This window comes from Phodopus roborovskii, unplaced genomic scaffold (genome assembly GCF_943737965.1).
Source record: "Phodopus roborovskii unplaced genomic scaffold, PHOROB, whole genome shotgun sequence".
NCBI lineage: Eukaryota > Metazoa > Chordata > Mammalia > Rodentia > Cricetidae > Phodopus > Phodopus roborovskii.
The window spans coordinates 5,364,853-5,390,570 of record NW_026125397.1 but is presented as its reverse complement, the minus strand read 5'-3'; the positions used below and the strand labels follow the sequence as shown (position 1 = coordinate 5,390,570).

The window sequence follows — 25,718 nt, the reverse complement described above, 5'->3', positions numbered from 1 at the left end:
CCCCTATCATATTTCATGGCCTGGCTTTCAAAATCTGTGGCTACGTAATGTGCCATTGTTAATTATATTTACCCCTCTGGGTCATGGAACTCCTCCACAACTTACTTCTCTTATCAAACAGTAGCACAGCATCTGTTGATTGGCCTCCCCTCCCCCAATACTCTGCTACATGTCCACCCTGCACTCTTATACTTTGGGCTCCCATAACATCAGTCTTTAGACTCTACTGTATGTAATGACAATTTTACTCAGTTGACCATTGCCTAATGTATTTGCAAATTGCTAAATCACATTGTACTTTATAAATATGTATCAATCAAAATGCTTTGTAAGCATTTGTTAAAGCTGTAATTACTCTAGCAAACAATTTTTCAAATATGCATTTGAAATTCAAGTTAGCCTATTATTCCCATGTCTCGTCAAAGAACTACCATCACTCCAGCTAATGCTGCAGGGCTCACTTACCCTGTCATGTGAATACTAGCTCCTCTCTCCTCAATCTGTCTGAATTCTACTAATTATGCCTTGCAGAAGCTCTATGCAGCTAGACATCACATCTCCCATGGAGTATTTGGGGATAATTTCATCAGAAATTGGGGATATTTGATACAGAATAGCCCTTTAAGGACTATGGAGGACAGAGCTCTAGGGAGGAAAATATCATAATTTGTAGATAAATTGGAAGAAAGAAATCCTAAGATTATCTGTGGGATGAGGTAGAGAGAAGAGAAAGGAATGAACAGGAAGTGGTTTGTGCTTTCTGGGGATATGCTGACAGAGCAGCCATTACAGGGTATGTGTGCTTAGGAGAAAGTGACTAGTTAAAATTCTGTGTGATAGTGTATTCTCCTAAAATGGCTTATGTGAGTAATTAGTAAGAATGTGTGTATACCATGATTAGGACAAAAGGATTGGATACCTTGGAATTTATTTAGGCAGAGTCAGTAATGGTGTAGATTAGCTGACTAAAGATTGAGGTCTGGAAGAAACACACAGAATTTTGATTTATGTGTTCAATATAATCATGTAATTAAATATGGGGTAGCTAATGGGCTTAGATGTAAATGTATGAAATTAGAAGACTATGAAATGTATATGACCAGTATAAAATTAGAGGTATAGATTGGAGTTCAGAAAAGACATGAGGACCCATGAAAAATAGATTTGAAATTGGTTAGAAAACAAAGAGAACAAGACCAACAAAAACCAGCTCATGAAAAACATAAATACATGTATAATTACCCTCAAAGTAGGCTTACTTTGAATGACATGAAATGAATGACTTGGTCTGCAAGATAAAGGACATAAAAAAAGTTAAGAGGGCTAGAATGTCTCTAAAGAAGAATGGAAAATGATGGCCAACCTTGATGTCAAGAAACCAAGAACAGTTAGTTGTATCACTTAAAATGTTTTCAAATACAAGTAATAGAGAAACTGGCTCACCTAGCTTTGAACAATGAGTGATTGTTACATATTGCTCACATATCCAGAATTCCAGAGATGAAGTGGCCTCCAATAGCTGACCCAGGAGCTCAGTGATCTCATGGAGGAAATAGTCTCCTTTGTCCACATCAACCCTGCCCTCCAGTTTCCATCTGCCTTGTGCCTCTTACTGCTCCCACGGGAGAATGACTGGTTGACCAGAAGTAAAAATTGGGACTATATGCTCCTCATTCCCATATGGTCAGCAGATGGCTTGATATGGAAAGCTCTTATGGAAGAATGAAGATCACCCCACCCCAGTATCCAGTGTATCCCTTTAGTTTCATTGGCACAGACTGAGCTACCTGAAGATGTTTTCTGAAACAACCATTGACTTGGGAGAAGAATTAGCTTTCGTTTTTCTAGAACTTTTTTGAATTAATTTCACAGAAGTATTGATCTTTAGTGAGAGATGAATGCCTGTACAAACTCAAGCTTCTCCAGGTAAAAGGCAATGGGTACTGGACAAGGGCATAACCAGTCAATAAAGCTCACTAGCTAAGGATGGCCTTGGGAGGGTACAGTCTGAGAAGTCACTGGCAAATGACAAAATGAAGTCAGAGATAGAATGGAGGGAACAGGACAAAATCAAATGAAATCCCATGTCAGACCAGTAATTAGGAAGTAGCTACCCTGGAATCCCTTTGTGAATCTAATTGTGTTGTGATGGAGACTATACCAGTGGCCATTTGCATGAAATCTGTCACCTTTTCAAGCCCTGAGTTCTTAACAATTGGAGAGGAGAGAGGCCAGGGGAATAGTTTTTATGTCAGAAAACCAATATAGTTGTGTGTGTGTGTGTGTGTGTGTGTGTGTGTGTGTGTGTGTGTGTGTGCATGTGTGTGTGCTCATGTGTGCTCATGTGTGCTCATGTGTGTATATGCATGAATATATTTAGCTGCAGAGGTCAGATGAAGGGGTCAGGTCCTTTGGAGCTGGAGTTACGGGCAGTTATGAACTTCCAGATGTGGGTGCTGGGAGCAGAGCTCAGATCTTTTAAAGAACACCATGTACTCATAGCCATTGAAATATCTTCCTAGAAGGCATCACCTGCCCCGTGGAGTGGGAGGTGGGGAGTGGGATGGGATGGGAGGGTGGTCAGAGGGCATGGGATGGAGGGAGGCAGAGAGAGAGGGAGAGGGAACTGGGATCAATATGTAAAATAAGAAAAAAAAACAAAACAAAAATAAATATAACAATAAAATAAAAAATATCTTTCCAGAATCTACAGAAAAAAATTAATATTGGGCCTGAAGAAATGACCCAGCAGTTAAGAACACTTGATGTTCTTGCAGAGATTCCAGACATGGTGCTCAGCACATAAAGGAAGCTTACAACCTTGTGTAACTCCAGTTCCAGGAGATCCAACTCTCTTCTCTCCTCCTTGGGTGTTACATAGAGATGGTGAAAACATATACATTTAAGGAAAACACTCATACACATAAAAATAAATTGGAATATGGAAGCATGTGATAAGATGAAACAACTAGGTCTAGCTAAGTAGGTCCAATGTTGGTTCTGGAAATATGTTAATTTAGCTCCACCCTAATTGAAGCTTTTGGAAATGGAGCAATGGACAAGATCTCCTTGTCCTCATGGAGTACACATTCCAGACAGAAAGATAGGGAGAGAGCAAGGGGAGACAGAATTAACCAATATAAAAATATGACATGGTGATTGTTGCCATAAACAAAATAAAATGGGATAAGTAGATGGTTGGCATCTATTATGTGATAAATTGTATAGTTGCTGTTTTAAATAAAGATGGCAGGGAAGGAAATCTCTGGGCAGGATATTAGAGCATAATAGAGGGTATCTGGGGAATGCATGTTTCAGGGAGAAGAAAAAGTATATCTGGTTTAATCTGGGAGTGCATTGAGCAGGTTTGGAGAAGAGCAAGTATTTGGGGGAGAGTAGGAGAGAGCTTGAAATTCTGGGAGTAGGAAAATCACTTAGGGGATGAAGTCAAAGAATTAGAGCATTAGGTATAATGTCATGAGTAGGGAAATGGAATTTGGGAGTGGCTCTAAGAGAGATGGAAAGACTCGATGGTGAAGAAGAGAGACCTGGTTTAGTTGAAGTGACAGGTGCCATAATTACCATAGTAAAATTGTTTCTTCTAAGACTCTGAGAAATACACTGTACTTTGTTCATAATTTGAGTAAACTAAAGCTAGCTATGCCTAGAAACAAGACAAGGAAATTGAAAGTTTGGAAAAAACTTTATACTGTAGCATGAAAAGTAAAGACTCAGAGACTGATATTGGGGTTCAAGCTTCAAGCTGAAGAGCAGAAAAGCAAAGCAGCCAGCCACTAGCTCTTACCTCTACCTCAGCTCAGACCAAAGGGGCCATCTTCAAACTGCTCCTGACTTCACTGCTCCTCAGATTCACTCAGACTGCTATGCTCTGCCCAACGTGGTTAGAGACTAATCTCAGACTGAATGCCTCTGCCTTTTAGACTTCTCAAATCCTGGGATTAAAAGTGTGAGCTATGATTCATTCTTTTAGACTGATTTAATCTCTTGTAGCTCTGGGTGGCCTTGAACTAACAGAGATCTGTCTATCTCTTAATCCTGAGTCCTGGGATTAAAGGTATGTGCTACTACCACTGCATAGTTTCTATAGCTAAGTAGTGTGGCTGGCTTTGCAAACTAATCTCCAGTGGCTTTATTAGATCATAAACAATATATCACCACACTACACAACTTGAAAATAGATGGTCCCCAATTTATAATTGTTTTATTGGAGATGATTTCCTGACTTTATAATGATGTAAAAGCATGTGCTCTGTAAAGCAACTGTTTTATTTTTAACATAATAATCAGTGAGTTACAGGAGATAGTCAACAGTTAAGAAAAGCTCTGTGCCACCCAACTTTGCCTACCTTTAGGTTCAGCAATTATTCTCAGAACATTTAAGGTTGGCTAATTCAGTCTATGATGTTCATTAATTATATGTATTCAATGCATTTTTATGTAAGGTATTTTTAAAATATACAATGGATGTACTAGAATATAAACCCATTATACTAGAACATAAACTCATTGTAAATCAAACAGTGTTTGCAATAACACCACTAAGTCAATTTTAATAAGTAGATAACTCTGGTTTGTAATTAGTACCACTATTTGTGTAGAGATATTCTAGCTCATGTTCCTTGACCATTCCTCACTCTTCTAGTTAGATAATAACACTTCATAGTTGGTGAAATACAAGTGCATTTTCCACTTTTATCATTTACAAGTTGCCACAGACTGTTGAGCTTTATATCCTTAAAATGAAAGGCAAGGTGGTCTTTTTATTGTAAATAAAGATTCATATACTTGTCTTGCTGTCAAGCTTTCACACTATTAGAAGATTTAAACATAAAACACCACGAGTTCCCCCTTAGATGCTCATGCTTAGGACACATCTAAATGTCTACACTATTAAACTGCTTTCTGGCCGCAGAAGTACATGAGACCATGGTCTAAGGTTTCTCTCATCCTACATTTTACAAGCTTATTTCAGATTTTGGAAGCTGCTATTTGTATTTTCCATGGAGAAGTGACAGAGCCATCTTGTTTTGGAAAATAATTAAAAATTAAAACATGGGGGGTAGGAGACCAGAAGTTCAAGGTTGTCTTCAGGACATTGTAAGGTCAAGGCTCAACTCCTATAGCATAGGCTACAAGATTGCACACAAATCTAACAAATTATTTATTCAGTTTGCTTATTGTTACCATTTTTTGCCAAGGCCTTCATCATGAGAGCAGAATACAGCATCTTATTCCACACCTAGTGTTAGCAAACTGCCAATCATTTCCTAAGGGATCTTAACAAACAGAAGCATTGAATACTCTGCCGGCAAGGATGCTTCCCACCTGGAAAGAGACCACTCTGTAATGGAATCCTAGCATATGCATTATCTTCCCTTCTGCCTACCCCTGAGATCACACAGCAAATTAAAAGGCCTCACAGGCTCAGCCTGCTTTCCAGCTGCCAGCCCCTGGTAGACATGAGGGAGCCAGAAGGGACCAGGTGGAGCAGTGTTGAGTTGCACTAAACACACAGTACAAGGAGATTGGCCATAACTTCCCAATTGAATATTTATATCAGCCCCGTTTCTCATCTTGCTCTTTGGCACTGACTTCAGTGCTGAGCTACTGCGATTTCAAGGGTGCTGCCTTGTGTTGGAGCTGCTCCCCGAACTATTACGCCAGATGAGAAATGGGCCACAGGGTCCTATTGCTGAGGTGGCTTGTTGACCCTTTTTTCCCCTTGGAGACTATCCTGTTACAGTGTCCTAAGGAAGGGGCAATGGGGGTGCGGACATTTCCTGACATCATCTGACACTGCTGCTCTGTGAATTGTATACAAACCCTCATCACCACTTTTAGCAGACTGGAACTTACCTGCAGTTATGTTAAAGACTACACAGCACACTGCATAGGATATTGCTGCATTTCCATCATTTACTCAGAGGTTTTATTTTTGTTCGCTAAGGTCAGACACTTATCACAGGGCTCTCTCATCACATTTCACATTCTGATTCCCTGTGGCAGGTGCTAACTTCCTAGCGCTCAAAATGAATGGGTTGAGTAACCTCATAAAGATACAAAATGTCTTGGCGGAGAGAGGGAGGGAGTAGAGAATGCCTGTCTAAAGGGAGTGGCTCAGTGTTATTTAGTAAGCCTTGTAAACCTGAGAAGTTATTTGGAAAACCATCTACACATACCCATTAACTTTTGCAAGGTAGTGACCATGAATTTTAACTCACATTCCACTTTCACAGTTAGTATTTGAGCGCCTTCCTAGTGTGTCTTTTAATCATCAGGTTTTTTTATTTTCCTTTTTTTATTTAAATTTGAAACAAGGTTGATTTATATGTTAATCCCAGTTTCCTCACCCTCCCATCCTCTCCTACCAACTCCACTAAACCCTAGCCCATCCCCTTTCTGCTCTCCAGAGAGGGGGAGGCCTTTCATAGGGAGTCCTCAAAGGCTGGCATATCATTTTCTTAAGAATAACTCATTGTTGTTTTTTGAATTTCTTAATTTTAGAGTTTTGAGAATTTCTTATGCAAGTACATATAAAATACTATATTCATACCACTCATTCATTTTCTCCTCCAACTACTACTGTGTCCCCCAATCTGAAATTCAAGACCCCTTTGCTAGGTTTGTTACTGTTGGTGTGTATGTGTGTGTAACATACTGAGTCCATTCAGGGTTATTAGTATAGAGTAGACCACTTGGGATTGTCAACTCTATCAGGGAGCTTGTTCCTGAAGAAAACTGATTCTCCCCCATCTCAGCAGCCATTGGTTGCCTATAGCTCTTCCTCTAGAAATGGGGCTGTGTGAAATCCCCCGATCTGCATTGTCACAATTGTTTCTTCATATGACACAATGATTTGTCCACCACCATGTTTCTTGTGAATTATTGACTCTGAAATTTAAATTCTTAAATGATTAACTGTGAGACTGCCACCCAAATTCCCTAAACAGAGACAGCCCACTCATCTTTCATGATGTCTGTATACAAAAGGAGGAGTAAGGAAAGCATTCTAATCCAGAATTTAGCTGTATGTGTGGAAGGTTTCTAGTCTTTTTAGGAGAAAACTCTAGAACACACAGACCAGATGTCAGAACTTAAGTTACTATAGTGCCTTCTCTCCAGCTGAGAGAAATCTGGTGGTGAACTTCTCAGGCTGCCTTCGAGAGGCACCCTGATGTCGGATTGCACAGCACTAAAGACAAGAGCCCTGAAGTGAAAAATTGGGATTCAGCATGAAACAGTCCCATATCATGGCACCATGGCTTTTCTTTTTTGAGGAAGGCATTAGAGCTACCCATGGAAGAGCCAAAATGTCCAAATGTGTGGGTAGTGATGGGTAGCCACAGAGCTCTGCCACGTCTGCGGGGATGTGTGTGGGAACACCCTGGCCCCTGTTGCAGCAGAAGTTAAGACTGTCAGGTAGAACCACTCACATAGACTACAGATGGCATCCAAAGGGAGAGCCTCCTAAACTTTGTGCCTTGGAGATTGTAATTGTACGTAAATGTAAACTGTGTATCTAGATTATTAAGAATCCTGATATTTTCCTAGAAGATGAAGCTTGCATTGTCCAAGAACAAAGAAGTGCCCAGCCAGGCAGGGAAAGCCATTTGATAGTGACTTCTTGATATTAAAAGGTTATTTTAAGAAAGGAGATTTAGTTTGACTTGTACCAAAGGGGATTCTTCCTTCCTTCCTTCCTTCCTTCCTTCCTTCCTTCCTTCCTTCCTTTCTTTCTTCCTTCCTTTTTTTCTTTCTTTCTTTCGTGCTTTTGGTTTTTCAAGGCAGGCCTTCTCAGTGTAACAGCCCTAGCTGTCCTGAATTCACTCTGTAAACCAGGCTGACCTCAAACTCACAGATATCTGTCTGCCTCTGCCTCCTAAGTGCTGGAATTAAAGGTGTATGCCACCACCACCAGGCAAATGAAATATTTTCTTCCAGGCCTGAAGTCCCAAGGAAAATATGTAAACAACACTTTCTAAAACTGTACTTTATCTGAAAAGGAAATGGGCTTCTTATTAAATGAATGGCTTTCTTAAGTGTAAGTTTTGAGAGAGAGTGTGCTGTCAACATTGAAGACTTGACTAAGAGAAAACCCTTATTAAATAAGTATTCCACAAAAGCAATTGTACCTTATAAGGGCAAGCTTATTTATCTCCAGTAGGTATTTACTCTCGACATTAAATTATATTTGATCTACTTATCAACTTCAGTTTGAGCCTGCGATCTTATGACTGGGAAATGACAAAGGTGAGCATCAACTCTCAGGTTGGAGTTGACAGTAACCGATCTTAACTCTACACTCGGCCTCAAGCAAAATTGTTTGTCTCTTCAGGAATAGGAACTTAATTATTTTAATAAGTAACTATCTTCATTTTGTGCATTACACTAATGCCTTGTTCTTGTTGGTTCAATATTCCAGTACTGAAAATGTTTATCCTATATAATGTTTGCTCCCCCTGGCAGACCATCTCCTTAGAAAAAGAGTTGATCTATTTCTTGGTGGTAATTGATGGCATTGAATGTTTTGATTGTGGCCTATGGCTTTATCCTACTTCTCGCTAGAGGAAAACAATTTCCTGCTTCATTAACCATGGTTTGTAACTGATCTTATAGAAATTTGACTCCTGAGCCATTCAAATAACACTTGGAGGATTTGGGGGAGTTTCATTCTTTTCTTTGTTTTCCAATGAAGGGAATCTTTTGAAAACCAAGATTTAGACATGCTCCCATTAGTTTGAAGTATTTGCTCACAGTTATGAGAATCGGAGGTGGAGAACTCGTGTTTTATCTGAATAATTTGTTGGAGTCAAAGGTAAGAAAAAGATGGGGGGAAGGGAGGAGAGAGAGAGAGAAAGAGAGAGGGGGAAGGAGGAAAGAGAGGGGGGAGAGAATTCCAGGCCTCAAGTGGAGAGTTGTGAGCTCAGAAGAAAGGGGGCTGTAAAAGTATCCAGAGAAGAGTATGTTCCTGCCTTTATTTGCTTTGGCTACAGGGAGTGAGATTGCTCTGACAAATGAGTCCCACACTGTGAGTGTCCCTATTGGCCTTGGGGACAGTTGTGAAGGTGCTGGAGAAAAGAACAACTCTCCACTCTGCACAGCCCATTTCCCTGCTCCTTCTCCCTAAATAAAGGTCAGGAGGTCTCCCTCCCAGGGTTCCAGGACAGTACAGCCCAGTCAGTTCTGACTCGTTTGGAGAGTGAGTAGGTGAAGGCCTCCTCCTGGGGCTGCCGGGCCACCATTTCAGTAGCACAGACACCAGGTGGTACAGAGGTGTCACATTGGCAAGCAGAGAATCTGTCTCAGTGCCACAGCAGTGGCGAGAACTTCCAGATCCTATTCAGAAGTATGTTGGCTTAGGGTGACCTGGTGGTGTTGATGTTTATTAGGCCTGTGCTTTTTCAGAAAATGAGAGCCAATTCTCAGTGTGATGTGCTCTACTCTTTTTCCAGGCATCAGCTGACCAAGTTGCTTTATTAGTTTGTTTTCATCTGCAATTTATTTTGTATCCATGTAGAAGCATGCTCTTTCCCCTCCCTCCCTCCTACCCCATCTCTTTCTCTGTAAAACACACATATACATACATGTTTGTGGAAATCTCAAGCCTTATTAGCACAAGTGCGTGCGCGCACATACACATACCTGTGTGTGTATTTAGATCTACTTATCAACTTCAGTTTGATACAGATATATCACACAACACACATTTGTACACTTGAAAATTCAACACACATTCACATCATAGAACTAATCCCATCCTTGTATCAGTGGCCTTGGAGCTCCTTGTTTTCCTAGAACTGTGCCAAGAGCGGAGATAACCAAGCACAGTTAGTCTGCTAAACTACACTGAATCTGACTTCAAGTAGCACAAGACACTTAATCTGCTTCTTTTCTGTTGCTATGCTATTGTCCACACATTGTCATGGCTAGAGACTCTGTGTCTCATCACAGGTATGGAGTGGCACAGAGCACAGAACAGAAAGCCTGGCACTATATAGTCAGATGAGAAGTGTCTGTTATGTTACTTCTGTTTTTCAGCTAAGAAGAACAGAAGGTTATGGTGTATACTGACATGAGCAAAATGAATACCAAACCCATCTCTTCATAAGCATTCATCCAATGGTCAGAGTGCATTTTATTCTAGATAGACATTGAGAAATTGCGATCTTGAACCCTGCCTCTGTAACGTTCCTTTCGTACAAAGAGAAACAGCTGTTGTGACAGTGTTGTAGAGAGTTTAGGACACTTTTGCATTTCTTGGGTCCTAAACAGCTGATGGAGGGACTCTATAAATAAACAGGGCCCTGACTCATCACCAGGCTCTACAAAGAGTGAATCACCATGTCTGAGTTGGAATAGATTTCACAGTACACAAATTTAAGGCTTGTCCTTCCTGGGGTTTGAAGAGGACATATACTTCCAACCATTCAAATCAAATTCTGTCTGTGCTACAAACAAAAACTATAGGAAAGAATCAAGAAACTAATTTCTAAATCTTGGAATCCCCTCACCTCTTTTTTAATGAACTCTTCACGCTCAAATTAAGTTCAGTTATTTAAATTGAATGGAAAGATTCTATTGTTTAAAAGCCTGATGACATAATGTTCATCAAAAGGAGATTGAAATAGACATCCTAAGAGGAAAAGAGAGTCACCTTTAAATGTACTGAGCAGTGTTAGATGGGGCAAATAGATGTGTGTATTGACTTTGGTAACTTTCGAAAAAAAAATATTCTATTAATATTGAACTTTCAAAGTATCTGGTTTGATGGTTAAATGCCTTACCAAAGAGACTCCAAGAAGATACTTCTAGTTCATGGTAATAATGTTATATTTTGTTTGTTAAAGGCTCCCTTTATTGTAGGAAGTTTCAACCTACTCAAACAACTATAACCAAGGAGCTACACTGTTAAGTTCAAGATAGCTACACTTTCATTTCCTGTGGACTGAACTGCAACTGGCCAGGGCTATATGTATTTCACAGACTAAGTTTTTTTTTGTTGCTTTGCAGAAGCATTGTGTGTTCTTTCCTACCTGCTTCTCTCTGAGATGTGTGCTCCATCCTTTCATTCCTGGCTGATTTTCTTGGCTTACACACCTTGTACAAGGTTCAAATTAGCAAGGAGCCCCCACATTGCTCTGAGCCTTTAGTAATACCACTGACTAGAAGTCGTCCTCCGGGTCCTTTATTTGAACCAATCAAAATCCAGCTAACAATTTCAGGAAAAAAAAAAATTTGCTTGACTCTTTAAGTTTACATTACTGTGCCCTATCAATGAATCATTAATATGCTAAACCTTAAATTCCAAGGCAAAGCCTCTGCCTTCTCATGTAGAGAAGCCTTTGCTTGTGCTGAGAACCAATTAAGGCATCTAGTAGAAATTTGAGTCGGTGATGGTTGGGCTTAACTGGGAGGATCCCCATCTCCAGTCTCAGGCTCAGTGATTGGCTGAAAGACTCAAGTCACCTGGATATGCTGACTGATTGATGGCTGTGAAAAGACACAAGTGAAAATCAGCAGATGATAAAAGGCCCTGTGAACTCAGCATCTGTTTGCCTGATAGAGAAATGATCTCATGGTGCTCCTAAGATGTCTATCCCAAGCCTCCTTTAAGTACTTCATGCAGTTAGCCACATACACACAAGCATTTGTCTAGAAAGTGTGTACCTCTGCTTGGGTTTTTATTTCTAATTAGGGTATAACCCAAGGATTAATTTCTTTTTTTTTTTTTTTTGTCATTAGAGCTATATAGAAGGTGACAACATGTACAAACAATATTGCCCTACATGAAGACTCATCCAAGTCTTGTCTGCTGATTCTAAACCTAGGTCAACCTAGGCCTGCTTCTAGATCATGCACTTTCTTTCCACTGGGGGGACAGACATTCTGGATTTTTTTTTCTTTCTTTTTATTTATTTATTTATTTATTTATTTATTTATTTATTTATTATTTTACATGTTGATCCCAGTTCCTTCTCCCTCCCTTTTACCCTCTCTACCCCCTCACATGCACCCTAACTACCCTCCCCTCCCATCCCCCCTCCCCAATTCCACATGTAAGGCAATGTCATCCAGGTGGGGTCATGTAGATCTGTCAAGTCATTTGAAATAGGGACTAGAACTTCTCTCCTGTCTCTAGGTAAAGGCAGTATCCCTCCATGGGGGATTTGTCTGTAAGGCCCTTTTGTGCACCAGGGACACATCCTGGTTCCACTGTCTGAGGTCCCTCAGACTGTTCAGTCCTTCTGGCTGTGACCCATGTTCAGGGGGGCCTGAGGCTTTCTGGATTCTTTAGAATACTTAGAGCTTTCTGAAAATTGCATAAGGAGGCTCAATGAATTCTAAAGCATACTTTTGGTTTTCCTTTGTTAATGTTTACCCAAGCGCCAGCCCTTTCTGTTACATGATGGCTAAGGCAAGGATCTGATCACTCAGGACCTTCTAGGGACAAGCTGAACCCTAGCTGCTCCATGAACAGCTCAACTTCCAGCTCCCTTGACAGCCCACTGCCTTGATAGTTCAGTGCCTGAGCCGTGAGCTGATTGAAGATGGAGGCATCTTCTGCCTTTACTTACTTCCTGCAAAGCCCTTGTACCTTCAACTTTAGGAAATTTGGCCAGTAGATTTCAAACATTTCTCGAAAACCAAACACCATAATTGAGACAGATATGAACTTTAAGAGGATCCCCAGCCCTTAAACCTTTGAACATCATTTAACTTTCTATCATTTTTTAAATTTTATTTTATGTTCCAACCACAGTTCTCCCTCCTACCCTTCCTTCCACTCCCCCTGGCCTCCTACCACTCCCTCGCCTCCTCCCTAGCCCACCCCTAGTCCATACCTCCTCAAGGGTAAGGGCTCGCATGAGTAAGTTGGGGCAGAGCCAGGCCCCTCACCCATGCATTAAGACTGAGCATGGCATCCCACCATAGGACATGGGTTCCAACAAGCTAGCTCCTGTATCAGGTTTGTATCATGGTCCTACTGCTAGGGGACCCTCTAATAGTCCAAGATTCATAACTGTCTCCCACATAGGGAGGGCCTATCTGGTCCCCTGGAGTCTCCACAGTTGTAGGTCTAGGGTTCATGAGTTTCCATGAGCTTGTTTCAGCTGTCTCTGTAGATTTCTCTGTGATCATGACCTCCACTGCTCATTATTCCCTCCTCCCTCTCTTCAACTGGATTCCTGGAGCTTGGCCTGATTCTTGGTTGTGGATCTCTATATCTGGTTCTATCAATTACTGAATGAGGGCTCTATGATGATACTAACTTTCTATCTTATTTCTTATTAATATTTTATTTTCTGTTGCATGACTGTGCCAGAGAGGAAAGCACACATCTAATTTCTTGCACTGAAAGAATTCAGTATTTCCTTATCAAATGTGATTCAAGCTGCAAAGGTTTTCAGGAACAATTTTTATTCAGATGAAGGAAAACTCCTTGGTTTAGGTTACCAAGAATGTATGTCACAAACAGATGGTGAATGTCATCCAGTACATCTTTGCAACTGTGGGCATAATGTTTGTCAATATATTGCATTCACTGATCTCCAGATTTTAAGTCTACTTTGCATGTCCGGGATAAACCACATTCATTTGTCCTAATATAGCTCCCATTTCCTTTCTGGTTTCCATTTGATAGAAACCTAACTTCTTGGCTGTGTTGGTAAAGTATGAAATCCATGATGTTCTTCTTGAAACTGCCTTTGTCTGGTTCTGGATGGGGATAGTGCTGCTCTCCTACAATAGGAAAACAAGAATTCCCTCCTATTCTAAGCTGACAGAATTTGCATCATATTATTTTCCCTCAAATGCTTGCTAGCATTCACTAGTGAACTATCTCCAGATTTTATTTTTGTTTGTTTCAACTTTTGAAACATACTTTTTTGTGTGTGAGATGTGTCTGTGTGGTGTATGTATATGTTTATGTGGGGAGGTGTGTTCATGTGCATAGAGGTGGATCTGTTTATGTGATTGCATACACCTGAAGGTCGGAAGACAACTCTGGGTGATTTTGGGGATGACTCTTGACTTCATTTCCCAAGAAATGTTCTCTTCCTGAATCTTGAGCTCACTAATTTAGTCAGACTAACTGACCAGTACCTTAAGGGATCACATATCTCCACTCTCAAGCTTTGGCATCACAGCTCTGGCCTACCTTATTCAGCTTTTGCATGGGCGCTAGGGAATTGAACGCAGTTCCTCATGCTTACAGAGCAGGCATTTCTTGTCTAAACCTTTTTGTCAGACTCATCCCTGGAATATGCTACAATTGATAATTATTTTTTACTGGGTCAGGTTTGACCTCTTTTAAGAAATTCACCAGTTTTAGCCATCCTTGAGTTCTTTGACACAATGTTTATGTTCTCCCATCCTTTGAAAACCACCATTGTCTCTAGTGATATTCTGGAGTTGAAAATTATTTGTGTTGATCACGTAATTTTCTATTTCAATAGTTTCTTCTCTTTAATGTTTCCTCCTACAGGTATTTGTATATTTTCCTATTTTTAATGCCTTAGATGAAAATGTAGATCATAGATTTTTAAGCCCCTCCTTTTTAAGCCCCTCCCTTTATTTCTCACTAAACACCACTATATTTGCATACCATGTATTTTGAATTGATGTATTTTCACTATTATTTTGTCCCATACATCATCTTTGCATTTATTTTTGAATCTTCTCTGACTGACATTAGGAGATTATTTAGAAGTATAATATTTAATTTGCAAAGGTTGGGGTTTAAAATATACTATCAGTGTTTTCTGAATGACCTCAATATGGTTGGATATTTCATATTCTATAAGATTTGCATTTATTCTATTAGTATTTATCGTGTAGACCATCATAGTCTTTTTAGCAGTCTTCTATGTATAACTGAAAACAAACTTATTTCTGTAGTTACCATTAGGTTCTTTAAGTTAAGTCACATTAGTGACAATATTTTTTATGGTTTTTACTTATATGAGAATCTTTTTTAAAATGCTGACCATTGTGAAATCACATCTAGGAGTTCCAACCATGTCCATTTCTTCCTTTAATTTTGCCAGAAAATGTGCATCCTTTCAAAATATCAGATTTATTGAGTTACATCAATTCTTGCATATTCTCAGTAGCAAAATATGACAAAGTCTCCTCTTTCTGAGTGGATGTGGAAGTGTTATAAGTCTGATTGTCAGCCACTGGATCAAGAAGGTCACTAGAATTTTCTCTGCATTTGAGTTCAGTTTATTTATGGCTACTGGTTACTTCTTCATTGATGAAAGGAGACGCCAAGTTATCGGAGTAAAACATTTTCCTATTCCTCTGTGTTGGTACTAGAGGTGATTATTTCAGGAAGGTATCCTTGTCAACATAGACTGTCATAATCAGTCTTTTCTTTGCATAATCTGCTCTTTTCTTTGCATCATTACATGGAACATGCGTGTAGGATTGCACAGCAGAACAAATCATGCAGTCTCACTGTGTAACCAAGTCCTATTTTCAGTGTACTGTCTCTGACACACATGAACAGTCAAAGCTTTCAAGGAAAAAAATGAATTGCTGAAATCCGAGTTTAATCTCTGCCTCCCATTCTAACAGGTCTATGGAAATGCAAGACCTATCAAGTCCCCATGCCTTGGTCGGGGGCAGTGATACACCTGGGGGCTCCAAGCTGGATAAATCCAGTCTCAGCAGCACTTCAGTCACGACAAACGGGACAGGAGGTAAGTGCCACCTCAAAGTTGCCCAAGACTCACATCTAAGGGTTTGCTTTAAGATTATAAGTGGGGGGGTTGTTAATAAATAGCTATCCTACTATTGATGCCATAATCAGAACTTTATCCAAGGAATATCCAGCTATTGTATTATTGTGTTGTACTTACCTTGAAAGTGGAATACTTTATATCTGTGAGCATTCATAAAGACTAGATAGCTCTGAGAAATATTTGAGGACCTTTCAAAAGGTTACCTTTTTAGTATTTGTCCTTGTAATTATGCCACAGAAGTTAAAACTTGTGGATAACAGATATCACATATATGTGTGCATAAATTTGAATATTAAATTTTTTTGTTTTAGTTTAAATTTTAAATAAAAATATTACCCTTACATTTCCATTAAAATGATGTTTCTTGAAATTGATTTAAAAGGCAATAAAATATTTATATCTTCTTCATGTTTTTTAAAAAGAATAATACTATGGTGTCTAGCACTTACATGAAAGAGAATTAAAATTTTCCAGATAATTTTCTCATTTTATTAAGTCATCACTATTCTACAACTTATGGCAACAATAAGTAGTTATTTCAAATATTCTCCATTATTAATTTTAAGAAATGCATTCGGCTTGTCAGAACATGATACAATTGTGTAAAAATATGTATATTTAGAGATATTATCACATATATATACACACACAAACAATATTAAATTTTTATTGCAAATTGTTCATTATTACATTTAATTTTTTATGTTTCAGTCTCGGTACCAAAGTCAAATTTCTGCACAATCTATTTTTACTTAGAAAACTACTCATATTGCCAGATATCAGCATTTGCCACATCATATTTTCTTTTAAATTTTAAATAAACCTGTGAGATTGATACACCCCAATTAATCTGAAGTCCACTGTTTTCTTTGTCAAGTTGTGTGCATTGCAACCTACCCTGCATTTGATGATGTGTTACACCAAACCCTTTGTAGATTAACACTGCCCTTGTTTATTTGTCTCTAAACATGCATCTATAATTTCAGCTAATTAATGGACATGGGACTGCAAGTGTATAGGGATATTTAGTTATAACCACTGGAGCTAGAACATTTACCTTTAAAGTCAAAGCTGAGCACAGATAATAAGGCTGAAAAATTCAAGCACTCTGAAAGAAGGCCAGGAAGTTCATGACTCATACATATATTTCAGTGCACCAGTGCAGACCTGATACATTAAAACACTGACGGCATACGGTGCAGTTAGTCTTGCTAAAAGGTCGGAAAGTGGTGCCAGCATTGAAGACTGCTCAAGTACACTCAGCAGACCTTCAGACAATGAACTGTTATACTGTTCCTGTTCTCAGGGGACAACATGACTGTTTTAAATACAGCAGACTGGCTGCTGAGTTGCAACACCCCCTCTTCCGCAACAAGTATGAGAGCCGATGGTACACTGCATGTGTTTGGGTGTGTGGATTTGACCTCTGGTTTGCTGTCTGCTCCTGCTTCTATGTTTGCCCCTCTTCTCTACATTCTATGTTTAGGAGCAAAATTGAAAAGTAAACAAGCCTTGTAAGTTGTCCATGGTTAGCAGTTGGCTGGAGTTTCCTTGTCATTTATTAATCTTACATGCTTATGTCAGTAGGGATTTTCTTTTATCTTTCATAATTCTGCATCAATGGGGATTATATTAACTCATAGCTAGTTACCAGTTTTATTTTTATTTTTATTTCACATATCGATCCCAGTTCCCTCTCCCTCCCTTTCTCTTTCCCTCTCTCCCCCCCTCAATGCATCCCTCTAGCCCCCCCACCCCCCCACTCCACATGTAGGGGTGATGCCATCCAGGAGGGATCATCTAAATCTTATATGGTTCATTCACTGTAATAAAATCATGTCATTCACAGCAGTCAAAGCCAATGAGCATTCATAGAAACTTAATTACCTAATGACCCATTTATTTCCACATTTTAAATTCTTAATACTGCAACAAGGCTTCTTCTATTTTAAATTCTTTGATAAATATTCCAATGAATCTAAAATAAAATTAGCATTCACTATCCTACCATTTTAAAAGTTACCAATAATAAATTCTGTGTAAATAAAATTACTAGCATGACGCACTGGAATATGCCTGTAATTCCAGCTTCTTGGAAGGGAGAAGTAGAAAACTTTAAGTTCAGTCCACAGTAAAACCCATCTCAACAAATAAATTGAATAAATAAATAAATAGTAAAATTATAAATTAAGTCTCTTAAAATGTTCCAAACCATTGATATCAATGGCGTTTATGCATACATGTAAGAATTCTCCTAGAACAGTGATTCTCAACATATGGTTTGTGACCCCTTTTGGGTCAACTATCAGATATTCTATGTATCAGATATTTACATTATAATTCATAACAGTAGCACAATTATGGTTATAAAGTAGCAACAAAATACATTAGGAAAGTTGAAGGCCACTCTCCTAGAATAAATAACTAATATGCAATCACGAGTTCAAAATTAAAACATTTTAGGATTTCAAAGTGTAGATCTCATCCAGGAATTAGAATATACAAAGTTTGGTTGGACATTGGTCTATTTTAGATTAAATTAAAATATATAACAAATGAACAATGAACATCCTATTGTGTTCAATATTTATATTTTCATAGTTTTAATTACAAATATTTTCCATTTTCATGCTTGAAATATGCTTTTCATGCTTAAAAAAATTGTTGCCAGGATGCTTAAAAAAATTGTGCCAGGATGCAGTTATTCTTGGTTGTTTTTGGTAAAGAGCCAGATAGTAGATGCTCTTCCATGATGGCGGGTCAGTCATTCATTCCGCCCCAGAAACTCATCTCCTCAGTTCAGAAGCAATGGGCTGTATGTAAATGAACGTGGTCCAGTTCCAACAAAACTGTATTTATAGACCATGAAATTTAAATTTCACTTGCTTTTCTAGTATTAAAAACATTTTGTGTTGCATAATATTCTGATTTTGCTGTTTTCCTAAAGCAGTCCAATGTAAAATCCATTTGTGGCTCACTGATATTTGTACTAAAATGATTATAATGTAATCGCATGTGATGCAGGTTTACAATGGTGCAGTGAATGTTTCATCAGATGCATGCCATCTCACCCAGAAACATCTTTCTAAATGTAAAGCTCTTCACCTTCCTGGCTCCTAATGTTATGCTCAGGTGACATCTATTAGGTCAAGATACCATTGATTGATACTATTATTGAGATTATTGAGTAGGATTAGTAATGACGAATGATGTAAACTTGGTGGGCATACTGATAGGTAAATTTTAACAAATTTTAGTGACTTCTCAGCAGTTCTTTATGATATAAGCTAAATATTCCATGTTGCGATCTCTCTTGTGGAAGATAAAATACTTTGTAAAGATTTGTTTTCATTATTTTAGTTCTGCACACTCTCGTGTGTGTGTGTGTGCGCGCGCGCGCGCGCGCATGCGTGCACATGCACACATATGTGCCCCTGGAGCAGGATTTACAGGTGTTTGTGAGTCCCTAGGTATGGGTACTGGGAACTGAACTCAGGTCTCTGCCCTTATCATTGGTGCGCCTTCTCTCTGGCCTCACATACTTATTTTAATAATGGTTTTACTATTAGATTTAGCTCATTTGAAAAATGTATTATAACCAAAAAAGAAAAGCTAAAATCCGATGACTTCCCCCTGCTTTCCCTTAATATTAAAAATAAATTTTAATTGCAGAATTGTATGTAAGTTGAAGCATCACCTTAAGACTCTGTTGTCTTGCAAGTGTGTCACGTTTCTTAAAGTGATTTAAGAGGTTTTGTGACCTTGGTTCCTATTATATCAATCTATGTGGAGATTTGTGCTGAAACTCACATATCCACCTCAAATTTTCATCATTTGTTAAATTCAATGAAATGTAAAGTATAGGAGTCAGGTGTGCTACTGTGTGCCTATAATACAAACAGGATGCTGAGGCAGAGAAAGAGAAGGAGGGTGACGGAGGGCTGAGCAAACAGATCAGTGGTGAAGCTTTGTGGGCTGCATGGACTCTGATTCTTTCAGAGAAAGAGAAAGAGAAGGAGGGTGACGGAGGGCTGAGCAAACAGATCAGTGGTGAAGCTTTGTGGGCTGCATGGACTCTGATTCTTTCAGCTGCACTGTTAGTGCATAGATGCAGTCAAGAACAATGCCTACATAATTGAGCCTGGCTGTGCTCAAAGTTGACTTCAAAACACTGAAATACAGATTTCACATAAAAAATATTCTCTCATAGCTTTATAGTTATTCTCGGCCCATAAAAAACAATCCATGGGGCAGATCTGGCATGATGACTAATACAAGTCTATTGATATATTGTAGACAAAAAATACTTATAGGGATTTTAGAACCTTCTTCCTGGTGTAAGTAATTCCTGATTCGAATTTTAGAAATAGTTCCAGGAGCCGTGACTCACTACGTGTCATATACAAAAATACTCAGAAAGTATGGGAATGCTTAGGACAATGTCAAACATGGTGAACTTTTATTCTCTCACTCAATTGAATCATATCACGATTCAGTTATAATCCTTGCTTGGTACTGTAAAATAAGAACCCAGGGCCCTAAACAAAGGTGCCACTGACCATTCAGGCACTAAAAAAACAGATCAAAGAGAGACACGAAAATGACAAAGAACGTCACGGTGTATTCAAGCTGAGTGTGCAACCAGAGTGGGTGAACATTTAATTCATCATGGAGCTTAAAAAAATGAACGGATCAGGGAATCTTCCTCTGTTTGGAAGAGAGACAAGAGTGTTTCTAGGCAGGTTTGACTGCAGTAACATTACACAATAAACCCCAAATATGTTAATGGATTGTGAACAACAACAACAAAAAGAATTCTTGAAAGAAGAGGCTTGGGGAATCAAAAACAAGATATTGCTGTCAGTTGATTTGTTTTTTAATTTGCAATTGATATGTCAAGAAATCTTCATGAACTTTCAACATGTAGACAGCTAATTCACACACAGTAAATTTGTTTCTGTCATTTTTGTGTCATATTCTACAACTATACATATATTTAAGTACATATATATTCTTGTAGATTGTTAGTCTTAAATTGCTTTATTGAATTCTTACAAAAAATTAACTGTTGGTTGTACAATTAGGAGGAGAGGGCACTACCAGGTCTTCATAAGTTTTTGAGTGTATACATTGATCTATACAAACATAAATGATGTGCTATTCTGGTAATTCAAACTGGAAGGCAATGCCTGCTTCCTGGTAGTGTTATAAATTGGATCATTCATAATAGATCTCTTCTTATTTTTTTCTTCAGCTGTGAGCCTGGCCTTTAATGGCTGAGCTCTAGAGCTCTTCTTGAGAAACTTTGCAAAATCAGGGACAGAGAGAACCAACATGAAGTTGGGAGGGAAGGAAAATGGCAGGGATGGGGAGGGGTTGGAGAGAAGAAAAAAACGTGATCAAAATAAGTTGTATGAGAAAGTCACCATGTTGATTGCTATGGTTGAGAGGGAAATGTGTGGATTTACACACATTACTAGTTTAAACACAGATTTCTGAAAATGAAATGTAAACTGCAAATATTGATCTACCTTCCATGGGTGTAAGTGGGATAGTGTAACCAATGAGTACCAGCTCTGTGTTTTGACAATAAAATGAATTTCTTCCCAAAACAATACCACCTATTGCTGTTAAGCCTAAATTCTAATGATACTCTAAGGGGGAAAGATCAGTTTTGCTTTGAAAAATGAGATGGGAACAGGAATGAAGACAGAGGAGTGGTATGAGAATTTAGAAGTTGTAAATGACTGCTGACATCAGTCATACATGATCTGGATATAGCCTATAGTAAAAATTACTTTAAAAATCTAAAGTATTGAAAACCTAGATACACACATACATTATATATGTATACACACACATATAGACCTACACACACAGATATAGTTTTGTAAAAAATCTAGTTATGTATATATACATATATGTATTTTAATGATACATACGCATATATATTTTACTATTTGTCTCTTTGCTTAGCACCCAGCTGTAGGTAGAAGAGAGCTAGTGGCTAGACAGATGTTGCAGGTATTTCTTAGCAAAATTATTCTGGATGCAGTGAGATTTTATCCTATTGTTAGAGAAATGGATTGAAGCTTTTTTATTTTGAGAAGAGGAAGCTCCAGAGCTTTACACAATAGGGCATTTGCATATGACTGTTAATTTTAATTCAAGATATTGGTTTCAGGAACTTGATTTTTTTTTTCTGAAAAACATGAAGTTTTCTACTATACAAAGTTTTTATTTCCATTATGCATGTGTAAAGGATTTTTAATGCTATCCTGAAAATAAATGACAATCCAAATATATATTTGGATTACAGTATAATTGAGCATTTCTGGATGTACTAAATCCAGGTTCTTATAAGCTTTGGAAAAATTGTAAAAAGGGGAGATTCATTTTGTTAATGAACATTTTCTTCATAGCACCATCGACATAATGTTAAAAAACAGTTTTGTACCTTGACTGTTTTGTTATATCATTAAAAGTGCAGAAACAAAAATAAGGTGGACAAAAAGTCAATATAACTAAAATATATTTGAAAGCCCAGTGAGCCTGACATTTTCATTTTTTTTTACAATTTTGGTATAATGTATATTTCATGCTACTTAACCTGTTTTATAGTATCAAAATTTCTAATATCTCTTGTTAATGTTTTATAACAATTATAATGATATGAAAAGTATTGGTTTACCTGTTTGAGTTTTCTGCAATTGAGAAAAAGCAAATAGTCTTTTCTTCAAGGAATAACAGCAAATAACAGCACATTCCTAGGAGCTCAAGAAATTTTCCAATGCCCATGTAATGTAAAAACAAATTTATCTGCTGGGAAAAGATAGTAGATTTTGTTTCCTTTTTTTATATCCAAGAATTAACCTGGTTCAGCCCAGCTTAATTACCATGATGAAATAGATTCCATGCCACTATGGTCATAAACATGCCCCTTTCTATTTTATACTGCCCTTACCTGAAAAGGAAAAGCAATTTGACAATAATGTACATATTTTTCCTCCAAGTATTAGTATCAATTTGTTGGCTTGTTACTTTAGAATTCATTCATTTTAGACACTGAACACCTATCGGTATTCCTGTATTCCTTCACAGTCTCTCCAGGAATGTCTTCTCTCAGCAAAATAAACCTCTTTTTCCCGAATACAAACTTTTAAAATTAATGAAAGATGTCACCAGTGTTATAAATGGAGCCAAAGCTCCATTTCTCATCTTCTTTCTCCTTTTGGCTGCCGAAGCTTTCAACTTCAGGAAATTATAATCAAAACCAACACTGAGTAATGTTTAAATCAACTCTCAAAGCTAGCATCCAAGGTAACAAAGCCAATGACCATCATCATGTCTGGTTTCTAGACCAGTTTTGTCAGACTCAGTTCACCTTCTGCCCCTCTCATCTCACAAGTGATACATCTCATAGAGGTATAATAACTCTCTTTTTACAATATTGTTTATAGGTATGGACATGTTTTAAACATGAGCATACCTTATTAGAATGTGGAGGCACTAAGAGGCTGTCTCTAGTCTTAATGTTACAGAAGACTTTGGATTATGCTTTTCATCATTGGTGTCAGAAATAAAATGGGGACCTTGAATCATACAGAGTAGCCTTCACACCCATCTAGATCATTTCCTGGACTGTCTTTAATCAGATGGCAGTCTCAATGAACTGGTGGTACTTGAAGGCAATACAATGGAAAGCTGGGAGTTCGCCAGCCAGTGTCAAACTCAAGCTCTTACCAGCAATGTGATCAGGGCGAGTTATTTATTATTTTGTCTCAGTCTGTGGTTTGAAAAATGAAGATGGTGACAGTGTTCACTAACTGCTATGGGGCGAAATGAGTTCTATCATTTATATGATTCACTCCCATTCATCTAGAGTGCCTAGAATGTGTTAGGCACATTTTGAGCATGTGCTATTGTATCTACTTTCAACCATGCTATTTCACATTGTTATAAAATAGTCCATGAGGAAAACATACACAACATAGCCCAGTAGTCTATCCCAGTGTTTTAAAGAATTCCATTTAGTGAACTATTTTTAATTACTCTAAAAGGAAATCACATTTTTATTATACTCGAAGCCACTGTCTGGATAAGACAGTTTCACACCACCTATTGGTATACAAACTGTAAATGTTAAGCTTAAAGAGCTGTTGGAGTCCCAATCAAGCTTTGTTGAATATACAAGTTCTAAAACATTGTCCACTTTGAATGCATAATAAATAATTTCATAACAGTAAATAGTTTTTGCACTGGTAGGTCAGCTATATTGTTTATGTTGTGAATGAAAATTACTAAATATAGTAGCTACCAATTCATTATTTATTATTATAAAAATAACCAGACTAGACAGGTTATTGTTACTATTCAAAAAGAGGCTAGCCCTAAAGTAAGTAATTCCTGTGTGTGTGCACATGTGTGTTTCATTCCCTGAATTCAACCTTTAAGTTCTCTGAATTCCCATTATTACTTATTTGTGGATACTAAACCCAGACCTCAGTGAAGGTTTGACTAACTCTGCTACAGAAGGCTGTAATGTTGCTGCCTGCTTCCTGTCAATCAGCTGCTTCTCTAACAGGGTCACATTGCTGACTTGCTTGGTTTTGTTGGTGCTATATGAGCCCACTAGTCTTTTCTAGCATACTGACTCATGGTTGGCCAGTATTCAACATTCTTCCCTAGTGTCCTGCTTGCTTCTAAGTTGCTTAACTGTACCAGACCACATACAACCAGGATACATGTGAGGTGTTAAGTAGAAAATGACTTAGTTTATTCCCCGACTGCTGTGCTACATACATGTGGAAAGGTTTTGCCGACAAAGGGAAAATATGGTGTGACCAAATGAGCAGAGGCTTTGCCACTGCCACCCTCCATTGCATGAGACCATGATGACAGTGTGTGCCAGCCTGCTTCGGTGCCAAGGGAGGGTTTTGCCAAAATTACATATGGCAAGCATTTTGTAAAGATACTTGTAATGCTGTAGACATCATCTTTCATTCAGTGCTTATCTTAATAACTTCAAAAATGTTATGCTGTCAAATAGAACAAACAACCAACACTTTAAGATACTTTCTTTTGGTGTTTCGTTTCGTTTGTTTGTTTGATTGTTTTTTTCAGAATATTTATTGAATACCTTGTTTCACCCACCACGGGAATAGGCTTGGGTTTCATAGATTTCTGTATGCCTCCATTGGACTCTAATGCAATTTTCTCTTTGAAAAATTTCTTAGGAAGAATAAAAGCAAAGGCTTTTAATATCTTTGTTATGACTTGGATTAGATGTGACGAGGGCAATGGTGGTTTCTCTTCTGTCCATTGACCGTGTGAAAGTGTGCTTAAGAGAGGTTTTTTTTTTTCTTCCAAAAATGCAAATACAAAAGCTGCTGTTTTACTTTCAAAGGCTCACTGCCTTTAAAAGCCTGACTCTGAGAAGCAGCCCAGCCAGAGGATTTTAGAATAAATCCTCTATAAATGCATGCCCATTTAGAAGCTAAATTAACAAAACTTTCTTCATCCACTTCTCAAGTTTTCTCTTGCATGCCCATGAGAGCTAGAAAGTGTATATACATATATATATCACTGGCAGTAAGGGTCTTGGCTACGGATTTAGAAGTAAAACTCACATGTATTTATTCTTCCACATAGTGTCTCTCCTTGCAGTCAAAACAGAGCCCTTGAACAGCAATGAAACCTCAACCACGACTGGAGATGGAACGCTTGACACTTTTACTGGGTCAGGTAAAGCCTTTAGCTCGTGTTGCTGTGTCCACATTGGGGTCTTTAAGCATCCTCCTCCTTGAGAACAGTGCAGGATCAAAGCTGTTAAGAGCTTTCACCTTTATAAAGTCAGCCAGAAGCCCACTTTCCCGAAGAACAATTTAATTGTCTTAAGATTGTATTTTTACAAAAGGTGGTTGCAATCCTTTTGCCAAATCTTCATTCAGC

At 38.2% G+C, this 25,718-nt stretch overlaps 1 protein-coding gene across 7 annotated transcripts in view; it reads left to right on the top strand.

The window, feature by feature from the left end:
- The window catches only part of Eya4 (EYA transcriptional coactivator and phosphatase 4), a 207,497-nt gene that overhangs the window by 127,889 nt on the left and 53,890 nt on the right, over positions 1–25,718 (top strand). For 4 of the 7 annotated variants that reach the window (XM_051175386.1, XM_051175388.1, XM_051175387.1 and 1 more), the window contains exons 3-4: positions 15,601–15,725; positions 25,419–25,511. In XM_051175386.1, the coding sequence (XP_051031343.1) occupies positions 15,601–15,725; positions 25,419–25,511 (218 nt within the window). Of the gene's footprint in view, positions 1–15,600; positions 15,726–17,058; positions 17,143–25,418; positions 25,512–25,718 lie in introns of those variants that run through there. The other 3 variants (XM_051175391.1, XM_051175390.1, XM_051175389.1) reach the window with 1 other exon arrangement.